Genomic DNA, 15,645 nt, shown 5'->3' with positions numbered 1-15,645 from the left:
TCTAAGTTTGGAATACTTCGTGTACGTCACCGTGCCAACTTCAAATAAATCACCAGCCCGCCAGCTATCAGGAATACGCCAATTTTAGCCATTTTCCCATACATTCGTTTACCCCTAATCGGTGGCATTATGTGCAAAACCGGTTTAGGGGTGGAAAGTTTGTGGATTGCTTCAATGTGACTCCGGAACCCGTCAAGAGCCGATCGAAGGCCGTCCAACTGTTGGTTTAGGTTGATATTTTCCTTAGCGTCGTAAAAAGCATTTGGATCAAAACTTGCCGTTAGGTGCTTTGTATACAGCAAGGTTGCATGAATGACGGTAAGATGCTTCAGCATGTTCTCAAGTGCTTCCAAAACATCGTAGCAGCTGAAAGCAATCGGAAGGGGTAAAAGGATTACTGCTTGGATACACACACGATGGTTGAGCGGCGTTGTAGAGAATAGTGATGGGTTCTCTGGAACGCACCCACGGTCCCGATCCGGTTCCGGCACGTGTAATTCCAAGGAAATGGAATAGACGGTTCCAAACAGAACCGTCCGGAAGCGGAATCGTCTAGGCGCTTTTTGTTTTTCTTTTTGATGATTTTCGTTTTCTCTGCGTGCACCTTTGATAATCAATAATTGTTTTAAGTCTGCTAAACATTTTGGATGGCAATTGTTATATTAACGCAATTTGTCTATGTAATAAAAAAAAATCCGAACACCCACCGAACAACCCTTAAATATAACAAAAAAAAATTATCGATCCAATTATGAAAGGTGAAAGCAGAGCGAAATGCAGACAAAACGAATACAAAAATCATCACATCAAACATAAAAAAGCGCCTAGCCGACTACGTTTCCAAACAGTTCCAACGAACCAACGTGTGGTACCAGCCCCGGAGCCGTGGTAGCGTTGCTTTTCCATGGTCCGCTTATTTTTGGAGCCAGCGGAGCCCTTTTTCCCATCACTAATAGAGAATACTTACTCCAGAACGCGTTGCTTTTCCATGGTCCATAAACTGGCTTTCGACCATTTCTGAAGATGAAAGTCGTACAGGCCCAACAGTATACGCTTTCTTTCGATCGGATACTTGACGCCAAGCTGCCTCAACCGTTCATCGGTCAGTGTGAGAAATTCAAACAGATTCAAACCCGGTTCAACGAACGCACGTAGTTTGGCCTCACTATTCATACCGAACAGCATCACCCCCAGGTCAGGATAGTAACCGGGTGGACCGTCGTCATTCTTTTCTCCGTGCAGGAAATTACGATAGCTGCTGTAGCACAGGTACTCCGTAGGTATCTGAAAGGATTTCTCCTCCTTCGGAAATAGCTCAGCTATGTCCAGATAGTTTTGGTTTGCGGCGCATTGTCTCGGTGTGTAGCCCTGTTTGTTTACAACGTGTGTCGGTGCCCCGGCACGCAGCAACAACTTCACCACTTCCAAGCGATTGTTATTGACCGCATAAAACAGTGCCTACAACGAAAAAACCCGGACAGTCAGTCAAAGCGTTCACAAGAAGGTTTGTGTCCGTTGCTCCTCTTTTACCGTATTTCCTTCATTGTCGACCGATAGCAGTGAAGATTCAGCCACAATTTCTTTCACCACCTCCAGGTGACCTTCCCGGCAGGCAAACGTGAGTGGCGAACATCCGTACTGATCCAACCGGCCAATGATGGCACCGTAATCGAGCAGCAACCGGACGACCTCATACACGCACTCCGTCGGTTGTGACGAGCTGCACGCAATCATAAGCGCCGTCTGCAGGTTATACTCCCGGTTCACGTCGATCTGTTCCTCCTGCAGGAGATGCTTCACGATGGCCGGTTTTGCTTGGTAGCAGGCGTAAAATAGTGCCGGCCAACCCTGGTGCAGTTCCCCACCGGTACGCAAATATTCACTTTGCTTCAAAACATTCTTCGTTTCCTCCAGATTTCCATCCAGTATGGCGTTGTACAGCTTTGTATCGTAGTCTTCCACTGGCGTTAGGTTCGTTTGCATAAAAGCATTGTTTGGCTGGCGATAAGACAAAAACGCGAATTAGCTTAACTAGCATAGCACGATAATGAAGTTTTCCTTTCAGCTGCAATTACCTTTGTGACCTTGTACGAACTGCAAAAGTATCCAAATTCATCGTAATCGTCCTCATCGGAATCATCGTAACCCGCCGGCCGGTACATCCTTACTGTTTTCCAGTTCCTCTACTGCTGCTAATCAATTCAGGTTGATATTGGGTCTTTTTGAACTGGAATTACAAGGCAGTCGAAAAGCGGTCAATAAATTATTGCCTTCTTCGTTTTGAGATAAACTTTTTGCTTTGTTTAGTGTTTGTATTCAGAATATCGGTTTACCTTTGAATGAAGCACGTTACGATATGTTTGTTTTGGTTGTATTTGCCAAAAACATTTGACAGCTAAATTTCGCCCGATTCGCCCATGATACAACAAATGGCACACTTTTGCTATATGCACCTAGGCAAAGTGAGGTTTTTTTTTAAAACTGATACGTTGCAATTTAATGATTTTGTTTAATTTCCTTTCACAGATTAAATCACACTATATTTTAAAGAAATCAAAAGATATATGTTTCTCAGTTAGAAACATTATTGTAGCAAATCTCTTATCAAATCTGGATCTTACTTATCATTTTCACGTGGTCGAAGTAGGCTAAATTTTTACATCCCGTCTAGCTATGTGATTGTGCTTTTGGTAGTGAACCCGTACGTTGCCGAGCAAGGAGGTTTAAAATGTTGAATCCAGAGGTCGTGCCTCGAAACTCCCGGACACAGGCTCTGTTTCGACAACTTACCCGTGCCTAAGGACTGCGACATAACGTGTTGGGATATAATCCGGCACCAAACTTCATACTCAGAGTTATGATTCAGTGAGCATTGAGTCATAACTCGATTTTTCGTGATGCTAAACTTGACCGATTCTGAGGGCAACCAAACTAAACGCGGTTCTGACTGATACATGATGCAATTTGCTCAGGAGATCCATAACAAATATATATCAATCCTGTTTGAAACAAAGTCAATCCACATAAGTGCCACCACATAGCTATGCATTCCCAGAAATTCATTATTGGAGTTGTTTAATTGGACTAGAGCCTTTATTAAATAGTTTTTTGTTTTATTTTATTTTTTGTAAAACCATCACCGTTAACAGGCTATAGATCGATCATCTGGCACAAACGAGACCATACAAATGTGAAGAATATATGTTTTTAGCAAGACTATTCTGTTGAACGAAAAATGACACAAAAGACACTTGCTAGTTTTCACACTGTTCTTTATTTGTTGTCCAGTTGCTACTACGATCAAATTACTTGCATACTCGATATATATATACATCTGACCGTCACCAAGATGTACTAAACCTAGATGTGAAACGTCAAATCAATGTAACTATACTATAGGTGTGCCAAACGTTGCTTACAATTAACACTCCTCCTCAACTTTTGCACACTCTACAAAAGATTCAAACCCTTACAAAACTTTGAATGCTTAACCGATCCTAAGGGTTTAGTAAATATATCTGCCAACATATTTTCAGTAGGACAATACCGCAGGGTCACTACCTTTTGTTCAATCAAATCCTTCACATAGCTTTGTTTTGTTTCTATATGCTTTGATCTTCTAGTAGTTTTTCCCGATCCTGCAAAACTCATACATGATTGATTATCTTGGTGTATTGTTATCGGCCCACTATTGTTTTCTCGCATATCTTGTAACAGACGCCTTTGCCAAACTATTTCTTGACATACTTCAGTCAATGCGCAATATTCAGCCTCCATTGATGATAAGCTTACACAGTTCTGGCGTCTACTAGCCCATGATACAACTCCTCCTGCGTAAAGGATCATAAAGCCTGTGGTGGATTTCCTGCTAGTTACGTCTCCTGCCCAATCTGCATCGGAAAACGCTTCGAGACTTTGATGCATTTTTCCTCCAAGATGTAACATGCAATTCTTTGTACCCTTTAAATACCTCACCACTCGTTTTGCCGCTACATAGTCCTTCTCGGTTGGTTCATTAAATTTTCTTCCTAATATTCCAACACATGCAGCAATATCTGGTCTGGCACTATTCGCGATATATAATAAACTGCCTACAACGCTTCTATACTGCGTACCATCTTTTAAGATCGCGCTAGGTTTCTCATCGCGTAAGAAACCTTGATCCATCGGGGTCTTTGCCTCTTTTGCATCCTGCAAACCGAGTTTCGTAATCAGATCATCAATATGGTTTTGAGCACCAAGGCAAAAAACGCCTTCTTTATTTCTTAATACCTGCAGTCCCAAAAAATTTTTAATTTCGCCTAACATATTGATATCAAAATGATTCTTCAATTGTTTATAGACAGTTGTTATTTCATTCTCATCTTTACAAACAACCAACAAATCATCCACATATACTACCAAATATGTTAATATATTATTGTATAAACGCGTAAATAAACATGGATCCGCTTTACTCGCCACAAAACCTAACTTTTCGATTACATTGCATAGTGTTTTGTTCCAGCATCTTGCTGATTGTTTTAAGCCATATATGCTCCTCCTTAAGCGGCAAACTTTCCCTTCTTGCCCAACTTTTTCGTAACCAGGAGGTTGACGCATATATATTTCTTCATCTATATTCCCGTGAAGATATGCTGTAGCTACATCGAGATGTTTTGCAAACAATTTATCTCTTCCTGCAATCGCAAGCAACGTGCGTACCGTATTGTATCTAGTAACCGGAGCAAACGTTTCGTCGTAATCGGTGCCGTAAACTTGGCTAAAGCCCTGCGCCACAATCCGCGCTTTAAAACGAATCACTTCTCCTTTTTCGTTCTTTTTCTTTTTGAAAACCCAACGGCTTCCGATAACTTTCTTACCTGATGGCGGCTCCACCAAATCCCACGTACCGTTATTTGTATGCGACTTGATTTCGTCATCCATCGCTGTCTTCCAGGAACGCGCATTTGATGAATTCATTGCTGCACGCCACGTTTTCGGTTCGTCTTCGACTTCCTTCGCCATACCAACCACGTAGTCGTCCAAATAAGCAGGCCGCTTTCCTCGATTTTGCCGAACTGATGACACTGCTTCCTCTTCGTTGTTGTCGTCTTCCACTTGTTCCGCAAAGCCAGTAGTTGTATCAAGGAACAATGAGTCTTCAGAACCAAAGGATCGTATGGAATGATCGCGATCGTTCGACTCAATACACTCGTCAGCATTTTGCTCTGCGCCAATTTCCTCGTAAACTACGACACTTGGCTTTGTACACTCACTTGTGCTGACCGACTGTTTGTTCTCTTTTTCCAAAAACTTCACATCACGGCTTATTGTGATTCGATCGTTTGCCAGATCAACAAAACGGTAACCTTTTTGTTGATCACAATATCCTACGAATTTTAACTTTCGAGCTTTGCTAGCAAACTTTTCACGTTTTATTTTTGGAATATGCACCCATGCACCACAACCGAACACACGAAGATGATCTACCCGTGGTTTTGTACCGAACCACCTTTCATACGGAGTACCGTTCACCGAACTTGAAGGCAATCTGTTCTGCAAATAATTAGCACACAATACTGCTTCTCCCCAGAATTTTGTGTCTAATTTTGCACCCAGCAACATTGTCGTCACCATCTCTTCCAGATATCGATTTTTTCTTTCTGCTACACCATTCTGTTGCGGCGTGTAAGGAGTGGATGTTTGCATTAAAATGCCTTGCTTACGATAAAAGGATCTTAATTTCTCGTTACAAAATTCACCACCTCCATCTGACCGTATTATTTTCGGTATCTTGCCAAACTGGTTACGCATTAGAATCACAAAATCGATTATCTTGTCTGGTACTTCGGCCTTTGATTTAACTAGGTAAACTGTCGTATACCGGCTAAAATCGTCAATCAGCGTAACGAAATAACGATTTCCACTTGGTGTTTCTTTCGGCATTGGACCGCATACATCACTGTGCACTAAATCTAAAATTTCTTTAGATTGACGCTCTGAAGCTTTCGGAAACTTTGCACGTGAAAGCTTGCCTTCCGCACACGTTTCGCATGTAAACTTTTCCGGACACGAACGCACTTTCGCACCTGTCACTAGATTATTTTCAAACAGCAACTTTATCGCGGAATGTTCTCTATGCCCGAAACGCTCATGCCACAAATGCCAACAATGATCGTTATGCTGTCCCGTTCGCACTATATACGCCGACTCTTGGTTTTGCACGTAAATGTTTCCGTTCAAAAAACCTTGCATCACTATTTTGTCGTTCTTAATAATGTTGCACATATCTTTCGTGAACATAACATTATAGCCCTCGGCACACAAACGAGACACCGACAATAGGTTACTGTTCAAATTGGGAACGTACAAAATGTCTTTGACCACAATTTGGCAAGCAATTCCTTTGTCACTAATACCACGAATCACACCATTTCCGATTCCCGCGGATTTTATTATTTTCCCATCCGCCAACGTGATGGAAACTACATCACTAGCCTGATGCTTCACTACACCTTTTATTAGATTCGGGTCACCACACATATGCCTACTCGCACCGCTATCTATGACCCAACCATTTTCGCACTTCACCGACGAAAAATTTGCAACGGCTTTTTGTCCTGTTTTACGCTTCTTTAGCAAGAAGCAGTCCTTCCGAAAATGCCCTGGTTTCCGGCAATGATAGCAGACTGGACCGTGTCGTTTTGGTGAATTCGCGTGAAGGGCTTTAACTTCCGGTGACGCACTGCCGACTTCATTTTCCGTTCGACGTCTGAATTCTTCCCGCAACTTACTCATCGCAAATTCCGACGTCAGTTCGACCTCCGGCCGATTTTCCAAAGCAACTATTAAGTTACCATATGACGGTGGGAGGCTGGACAAAATCATTGCCATGAATACACGATCTTTCAGCCCTTCGCCCACCATCTCAAGTCGCGTGTGCAATTTCACCATCTCACTTAGATGAGCAGGAAGATTACCACCTTCACTCAGCCTTAACGTACACAATTTTCTCAACACACATAGAACCGACGGCAGACCGCTACTCTCATGCACCGAGCAAAGAGTGTCCCAAATTTCTTTGGCTGTAGTTTTATTTAATATGTAAACTACCTGGCTGTCCTCAACCGTGGAACTAATCACTGCACGCGCTTTTGCATCACCGGCTATCCATTTCGCATTCGGCATTTCCGGCTTGACCTCTGTGATGTAGCTGGCCAAATCCTGCCGAATCAATTCCATCTCCACCCGGAATTTCCAAATTTCAAAATTGTCTTCTCCCAAACGTGGGAGCACTATTTGGAAAGCCATCGTTTCTTTAAGCCACTTGGACTGGGCCCATAACCTGTTGAACGAAAAATGACACAAAAGACACTTGCTAGTTTTCACACTGTTCTTTATTTGTTGTCCAGTTGCTACTACGATCAAATTACTTGCATACTCGATATATATATACATCTGACCGTCACCAAGATGTACTAAACCTAGATGTGAAACGTCAAATCAATGTAACTATACTATAGGTGTGCCAAACGTTGCTTACAATTAACATATTCAACTAATTTTGGCAATATGATGAGGATGATGATTGTTACGCGAGGAAGTGATCAGGCAACTGCCCTCCAAAAGATCAAATGATTCAACGCTGCTATATCATTACAGATTGGCCATGGCACTGGATACATGTCGACTAGCCACACATGATCGATGCTCACACAGACCACAAGTGCCGTCAACGCAATACGGCTCGATTCGTAAAGTTTTTTTGGCACCACAACCTAGGGAGATCGTCGGCCTGGAGGGGCCTGAGATTTTTGTCTTCCTTGACTGAATATAATCAGAGCTCTTGGATGAAAAGTTGAACATATCGGATGATGTAGGAAATCTCAGATCAAATTGTGTTTGAAATCAATGCTCTAGAAACTTCAGCATCGTTCTAAATCATATGCTAATACTCAAAATTTTCCTCCTCTAACCTGCGGCAAGTTCCATTAGCATCAGTCTCATTCTTCTTCTGTTACTTGGCTTATCGGCCTTCTAAGGTCACACCGACCATCGAACGCGCTTTGTAAGACTTACTGATACCAAGTGGTTGAATAATCTGTCCTCACTACGGAGGAACGGTAAGAACGAGATGTGAATCCCGGTCCTGCTTCGTGAAGACATGCGCCTCCACCTCTGGTGCCATCCCTTATAGCATAAGCAAAACCTTAAGTAATCTAACTTTTGTTAGCAAATTATATGATCGATTATATGATTTCTAAATGTACTTTTGATTCAAAGTTGATCTAAAATAATTATCAAAAGGATTTTAGGAGTTTCATGAATGCCATAGAATATTTAATAATATAATCACTTCTTTTTCGTCAAGAACTATGATCCTTTTTTTTTTGTTTAAAGAAGGTAATTGAAATATGTTGAAATATTTAACTGTTTTAAAAGACGATTCCCCACGACTCTACGCCACTATTGTAAAGCACTGTTCGGCCTTCACAGTAAGTTAATTTGCAACATTTCTCATTACTTTGCGATCTGCGGCATAATCATCAGATCAGATCGACGACACTACGCTTCACTCCAGAATCCAACAAACCCATTTCCCAGTTACGACGGTTCTGTGCGCGGACTAGCCGACTATAACAGCGCATCTGATCTGGTGTTTCGGTCCCCAAAACGGCAATGGATAGTGCCACGATCCACGATGAAATTGAAGTAAGAAGATTTATCAGCCCCGTTCTGGATTACGCGAGATGTTCGCTTTATGGCACCACTGTGTACTTGTAAAGTTTGCTGATATGGGGAGAGCACTTTAGAATTACCATAATTAGTGTTACCTGCCCTGCCATTGACTCGAACGGTTCTTATCTGTTTCCAAGGACTGTAGTGAGAAACTGACCGTCGACGGTTGGTTGAAGCGTGTGGAACGTCGACGACAGCTTGCGTACACAGCCGACTACGATCTCTGCAGCGATCAACAGATGAACGATGAGGTGCTTGCCAAGCGTGGCTCCTGGACGGGGCGCTACGATTTCCTGCTGTCGTTGCTGGGGTACTCCGTAGGTTTGGGAAATGTTTGGCGCTTTCCCTACCTTTGCTACAGCAATGGAGGAGGTGAGTGAACGCCGTTTTTTGTTCGGTTTAAAGACTCGGTTGACGACAATCTATCGCACCCGCCATACTAGGAGCTTTCCTGATACCGTTCACCGTGATGCTGGTCATAGCCGGTCTGCCACTAATGTTCATGGAGCTTTCCCTTGCGCAGTACGTCGGTTTAGGGCCTGCCATACTCTTCAAACGGTTAGCTCCACTGTCGGAGGGCATCGGATACGGTATGATACTGGTATCGGGAATGGTTATGCTTTATTACAACGTTATTATTGCCTGGACCGTGTTCTACATGGTGGTGTCCTTCGAAGCTCCACTACCATGGAGAGGCTGTCAGCACGAGTGGGCTACGGCGAACTGTTTTTCGTACGAGGAGGAGGACAATTGTCTGGCCGCCAATCGATCGTACTACATGGCCTCTTGCCTGTCGAACGAACGATTTCGTTCTCTCAACGCAACAGTCCGCATGCCACGGAAACCACCTGCAGAAGAATTTTTCAAGTAAGCAACATCACTAGCGGACTTAGAGAGACAAATAATCTGGGTGTTGAAGTTTATGTCCACAGTTTGTCTCCCTCTCTCTTCAAATTCATCTTACAGAAATTATTTTCTCCAAATTTCATCTGGTATCGAGGAAACTGGTATGATAAACCAACGGCTAGCCATCTGTCTGCTGGCCGCTTGGGTGATTGTGTTCCTCTGTCTGTCCCGCGGTGTGAAAAGCTCCGGCAAGGTAGTTTACTTTACCGCCCTCTTCCCGTACGTAGTTCTGGCAGCACTCTTCGTCCGTGGCCTTACACTGCCCGGTGCGTACGATGGAATTCTATATTACGTTCGTCCGGACTGGGACAAGCTGCAAACCGCCCAGCTATGGGGAGATGCCGCCGTACAAATCTTCTTCGCCCTCAGTCCGGCCTGGGGTGGACTGCTGACGCTTGCTTCGTACAATCGGTTCGACAACAATTGCTACCGGGATGCGATCGTGGTGGCCATTTCCAATATCCTGACATCGTTCTTTGCCGGCTTCGTCATATTCGCCATCATCGGTTTTCTGGCACACGAACTGGATACCGGGGTGGACAGTGTTATCGATCAGGGCGCTGGACTGGCGTTTGTCGTGTTTCCAGAGCTCGTGGGAAAACTGCAGATGCCTCGACTCTGGTCGGTGCTGTTCTTTTTCATGCTACTAACGCTCGGGCTAGACTCACAGTTTACGCTGATGGAAACGGTCGTGACGGCGGTGCTGGACACGTTTCCTGCCCTGCGTCGAAGGAAGGTTGCGGTCGTCGCCGGTGTCAGCATCGTTGGATACCTCGGTGGATTAATCTTTGTGACAAACGTAATGGAGGGCGCCATGAGTCCTCGCGGGAAGTTTTTGGAGGATGTGACTTATGCTTTCAAACTCGTTCCAGGGCGGGATGTACTGGTTCCAGCTGTTTGATAAGTATGCTGCTAACTGGTCCGTACTGCTAATAGCCATCGCTGAGTGTGTTCTAGTCGGATGGGTTTACGGTGCGGAAAGGTTCATCTGCAATATAGAAGAAATGATGGGAAAGCGGTCGAAATGGTTCCACCGGTTTTGGGTCACAGTTTGGAAGTACATCACACCCGCAATGTTGTTGGTAATACGCAGATGAAGCACCCCTATCGCCTATTACAGAACAAGTCTTCTAACATCCCAAATCCGTGGTTTTTGGTTTCAGTTTATACTTTGCTTCAACTGGCTGCAATACAAACCTGTGTCGTACGGTCGATATATCTATCCAAACTGGGCCGACTTGATCGGTTGGATAATAGCCCTAGCTCCCTTTGCAATTGTGTTGTTGGTGGCAGTTAGGAAAATGTGTACCAACACTGGATCAATCACTTGGCAGGTAAATCTACTCAACGCCCTTTCCATCGTATAGGAAGAAACTGGTTGCATACTGTCACGTTAACTTTATTCTAGTCTTTCCGAAAGATGCTGCAGCCCACAGTCGATTGGAAACCTTCGCAGCCTCGGATGGCTTCGGAGATGGCGTATGCTAACAGTAGCGGAATTGAACTGTAATGCAGATCCATTACTCTGGAAAGTTTTGTAGATAAAATTAGAAATATAAACCGTTTCTTGACTTCAGCGTAACGAACGGCGGCTTCGACGAAGCCGTAAAGAAGTTGGGATTTGATAGTAGATGTCATGGAATCTTTTGCCAAACCCTCATTATTGTCCTGGTCTGGGTTGACACCACTCAGCGATCGTTATGTTCGAACAGAGCTCAGCATCTACCTTACTTAGGGATAAATTGTTACATTTTCAAACACGTCTCTGTACCGTACCGTATTTATATTCGGGTAAGATATTTACTTCCCATCGGAATGCTTCAGGCCCGGTTCCACGTCCATTTAAAATCGTTCTGCTCACGTGTCGCCAATTGTATAAGAGTTTACTCCTTCGCTTCTACTGCTCGCTGCTTACCGACCATTTCTATCCATCCGGGCGTCCCATCATTACCGGCACAATAATTAGCGATGTTATTGCTCTATTGTAAGGTACTCGATGCTTTTTATTACCTATGCCTCTTTGTTCCAAAGTTGACGGAAAACGTTTGTCCCTTTTGTTAAATGAACTTTTTAGCTTGTCCAATAATTGCCATTTATTATGACGCCAACACAGCGTTTCTGTGTGAATACAGCGTGTCCCAGAAAGTCTAAGTACAATTTAAACCTGTTTTTCTTACTAACAGATTACGTATCAACAGCCTGCGATAAATGTGTTTAACAAATTTGTACTTCAACTAGGTGGTGTAGGCAACAGCGACGCCGGTCTTCAAACGACAGGTTTAGTTACAGTTACAGGTTGGCCTCCCCAGGGTTGAGCAGCAGAGCAGGTTTTACAGGAAACTCGGTCTAGGGTTGCAGTCCTCCATTCACAGCTATATCCGAACTACCGCCAGGATATCAGCACCGCCAAACAGCTCAGATAGCTCTTGGTTCATTCTCCTTCGCCACATGCCCTGCTCGCCGCTAAGTTACGATCGTACGAAGTTACGATCGTACCAAGGTAGCAGAACTCCTCTACCACCTCGAGATCGCCGCCGTCAACAGAAACTCTGCTTCCGAGTCGGGCTCTATCACGGTCAGAGCCTCCGGCAAACAGGTATTTTGGCTCCGTCGCATTGATGCTCAATCCAATTCTATTGGCCTCGCGTTTAAGTCGAGAGTACGCACGGATGTTCTCGCACACCGCCGCCGCGTCTGTCCGATGAAGTCCATGTCATCCGCGAAGCCAAGGAATTGAAGAGATCGGGTGAAACGACCAGCTTCCCTGGGAATCCGTACTGCTGCATGGTGTTCCATAGTTCGGTCCGATCTATCTAAGTCAATGAACAGGTGATTCGGGACAGGATCTTATAAGCAGCGTTCAGGACTGTGTAAGGGATTCAGGATAGTTAGCGTTTCGATGTAAGATTCCTAGCTCACCCCAAGCGATCATGTATTTCTCTTTTAAAGAAAAGGAAACCGTGTGTGCAGAAAATTTGAAAATTATTAATTCTTTATTCAGGTCTTCAAATCAATGCATGTTGATAGTGTACATCTTTTTTATTATTATATTTTCCATGTCCTCCATCCTCAATCATCCACGTTATTCCTTTTCTCCCTCTCTTTCTGCAGAGCTCAGTCTCGGCAGAAGTGTGAATCTTCCACAATGATGTTTGGGTTTTGTTCATCTTTATTTCTAGCTTTGTTACAAATAAATACGTCATTTATGCATTCATTCCATCCACCTCCGGAAACTTTACACATTTTGTCAAAAATTGAATTCAAACGAGCACACGCACCTGTGTTTCGGTTGTTATTTTGTTTTGTCACAATATTTATGGTTGGTATTAGTTTTTGTTTTGTTGTTCAATTTGCAAAGCCATTCTTTACGTAGCCCAGCAAACTTTTCAAAAATGCTCAAATGCAAATGTGGTTGCCTAGTAAGAGTGGATGGGGGGTTTTTTTTTTGTTGTTGTGTGCCAATCATTTTAGCACTTAGCACTGCCAAATCCAAAAACTGCTCTTTAGAAACGATTAAATTATTGTAACTCTCCTACCAACCATTTCGATTTGATAAGAATTTTATGCAATCCGCTTGGCTTGTTATCAAACAGCAAGAACAATAGAGAATGGCAGAACTCTAGGTACCAGGTAAGTATTTTGCTAACATGTTTGCTCAATTTGTTTTGCTAACATTTTTTGTTTTGTTTTGTTTTGATGTCAAACTATAAGAACGTTACAAACGGGATTTCAATTTTCTGTTTTATTTAAATGCACTAATCGGTTGCGTATGTCAACTCTACGATCCTGTAAGTCGCGCTACGAGATTAGGCGTATTTCTCGATGCTGTGCTATGGGATTGTGCGTGCTCTGCGCCCACGGTTTTGATGTCGTTCGTGTTTACACGTTTACTTATCTATTGTAATTTACAAGTGTGATTAAAATTAACAATTATTACAATATTTTTTGTGACAATAAATTACACATTCTTACAAATTACGCGAACGCGAGGAGTAGTGGTTGTTGTAAGTGTGTAAATATGCTAGTGACGGATAATCCAAGAATAATTGCTGGAGAAGAACATTTCAAATCCTTTTTTTTTTGCAACCACTTTTGCCGTTCTGTTAAGGCCCCGGGCCACGGATGCGAAACTGTTTAAAAAAATCTCAAAATTGCGATTTTAGCTTATTCTCCATTGCCCCGTGTAGGTAGGTTATCTATGCGCCAGGTTCTCAAAGAGCGATTTTTAAAGCGAGAAAATTCCACAAACACTTGTGAGAACATGAAATTTTCTATTTTGAAATCTCTCGTGGCCCGCGGCCTTTGAAAGGGATCCAAAACAACATTTAAAATAAAAACACTACCAAACATGTTCACAGTTCGCCGAAGTAAAGAAACGCTACAGGCATATATTGATGTAAGAAATTCGACGCAATATAGGTAGAGTTTTGGTATGTGTGTATTTGTTAATAATTTTATAAACATTTGTACCATTCTTCGCCCGCCATTTACTGGTGAATTTGTAGCAACCTGCTACACAAAAGTACAATGGATTTTGTGCAAATCTACGTATTTTCTGCCATAACAACAAGTATACACGATTAGGCAAATACCAAATGTACGCGTACGCACGCAAATCAACGAGATCTCTACTCACAGCGTCTTCCCCATACTACTACCCTGCAGATATCATCATAATACTGACTAACGGGAGAGGATAAGGTGGTCCTAGCGGAACTTATGCGCGAACGACAAGGATGACACACTGTAACAGCACGCGGTGCCTATAATTTCTTTAGGCAGCAGCAATCACCTGCACCATGCAATTTATTTTCTGGGTATAGTTAAACAGAGAACGCTCCGGAAGTTGTCTTTTATAGTTAAAACATTACGTACCGCGATCGATCGAGTAGGACAAATTGACACAGGGACAGAAACAGACCCCTGTTGTGGATTGTACTACAGGTGTGTTGGAACAATCGTCTTGCTGTGCTTGGTAGTTTTAATTGAATTCCAAACAAAACATTAAACTGAATAATTAAAAAAAAACATTGAACCACTTTTTTGGAATAAGTACAAACCAAATACAATTTATAACAGTTAATTGTTTTTTTGTTTTTGTTTAAATCTGTTAAACAAAAGGAGTGTCTTGAACCATCAAAAAAGATAATATGCCCTTGAGCAGTAGCATTCTCTCACCTCAGGCAAACAAAACCGACGTATTATAGAGTATCCCGTGGATTTTTGAAGCGTTGCCTGATATTTTTGCTCTTTTTCCACAGATTTTTTGACACGTTCCCATTTATTTTAGATTTATACTACTGATTTTTCATTTCGTTTTGGGATTGCTATAAAATCGAGTGAATTTCTTGTATAAAAGTTTATGAGAAACCGCTGTATATCTGTAAATATAACTTGTTTGCATATACAAATCCATTAAAAAAAATAAGCCTGATTTAGGAATAGGACAACAATGTATTGTCTTGTTTGAAGGAGCACGAACATCAATCAGTGCTAAAACTCGCATGCGTGAACAATTAATTCCATCAAAACGGGTAACAAAATTACTGGTCGAGTTCTAGGTTTTTATGCCATGCACCCTCAGTTATATTATGTGAAATTAATTTATAACTTTTTTGCAGCTTTAATAAATATAAACTAGCATCATTTACAGCTTCACAGAGTTTCTCAAAGTGCTCATAGACTTGTATGCGAGAAATTCACACGAAGTTATAGCAAACTAAACCGAGACCAAATATCACTAGTAGAAACCTAAAATATATTAGAACGTGTCAAAAAATTGGTGGATAAGAAAAACACAATTTGGAAACGCCGTAAAAAAACCTCGGAACGATAAGAAACATATTTGGACACGCGGCGAAAAACCATACGTAAATGTTAAAAATTGCTGGGATACCCTGTAAAAATGAGGACACACATAAGAGAAAACAACATTCGCAAGATTGTACTATCATATTTTAAACCACCTTTATCATTACTTAAATACACAACCGAAACGGCTTACGACGACACACAAGC

The 15,645-nt window shown here is 42.4% G+C and overlaps 4 protein-coding genes across 4 annotated transcripts in view; 2 read left to right on the top strand and 2 right to left on the bottom strand.

Moving 5' to 3' along the window:
- LOC126556358 (protein snakeskin) overlaps positions 1-15,645 on the top strand; it is a 227,264-nt gene that overhangs the window by 77,970 nt on the left and 133,649 nt on the right. The gene's annotated exons all lie outside the window — the stretch shown is intronic.
- The window catches only part of LOC126556536 (alpha-endosulfine), a 235,326-nt gene that overhangs the window by 183,062 nt on the left and 36,619 nt on the right, over positions 1-15,645 (bottom strand). The gene's annotated exons all lie outside the window — the stretch shown is intronic.
- Positions 27-2,179, bottom strand: LOC126556101 (ankyrin repeat, SAM and basic leucine zipper domain-containing protein 1). The gene is made up of 4 exons (XM_050211304.1): positions 2,076-2,179; positions 1,531-1,998; positions 968-1,458; positions 27-366 (listed from the first exon to the last, which is right to left on the bottom strand). The coding sequence occupies exons 1-4, from the start codon at positions 2,160-2,162 to the stop codon at positions 27-29; spliced, it is 1,386 nt and encodes a 461-aa protein (XP_050067261.1). The 5' UTR covers positions 2,163-2,179.
- On the top strand, positions 8,660-11,140 carry LOC126556507 (sodium- and chloride-dependent glycine transporter 2-like). The gene is made up of 7 exons (XM_050211769.1): positions 8,660-8,694; positions 8,859-9,093; positions 9,165-9,588; positions 9,688-10,426; positions 10,500-10,709; positions 10,791-10,961; positions 11,036-11,140. The coding sequence occupies exons 1-7, from the start codon at positions 8,662-8,664 to the stop codon at positions 11,135-11,137; spliced, it is 1,914 nt and encodes a 637-aa protein (XP_050067726.1). The 5' UTR covers positions 8,660-8,661; the 3' UTR covers positions 11,138-11,140.

Source organism: Anopheles maculipalpis, chromosome 2RL (genome assembly GCF_943734695.1).
Source record: "Anopheles maculipalpis chromosome 2RL, idAnoMacuDA_375_x, whole genome shotgun sequence".
Taxonomy (NCBI): domain Eukaryota; kingdom Metazoa; phylum Arthropoda; class Insecta; order Diptera; family Culicidae; genus Anopheles; species Anopheles maculipalpis.
The sequence above is the reverse complement of the archived record's forward strand: the minus strand, read 5'-3'. Positions and strand labels throughout refer to the sequence as shown.

Coding starts and splice junctions, on each gene's coding strand:
- LOC126556101 (XM_050211304.1), bottom strand. CDS start 2,162: ATGTACCGGCCGGCGGGTTACGATGATTCCGATGAGGACGATTACGAT. Junction 1,999..2,075: donor GTTCGTACAAGGTCACAAAG/GTAATTGCAGCT, acceptor TCTTATCGCCAG/CCAAACAATGCTTTTATGCA. Junction 367..967: donor GAAAAGCAACGCGTTCTGGA/GTAAGTATTCTC, acceptor GATTGCTTTCAG/CTGCTACGATGTTTTGGAAG.
- LOC126556507 (XM_050211769.1), top strand. CDS start 8,662: ATGGATAGTGCCACGATCCACGATGAAATTGAA. Junction 10,710..10,790: donor TCACACCCGCAATGTTGTTG/GTAATACGCAGA, acceptor TTTTGGTTTCAG/TTTATACTTTGCTTCAACTG. Junction 10,962..11,035: donor CTGGATCAATCACTTGGCAG/GTAAATCTACTC, acceptor ACTTTATTCTAG/TCTTTCCGAAAGATGCTGCA.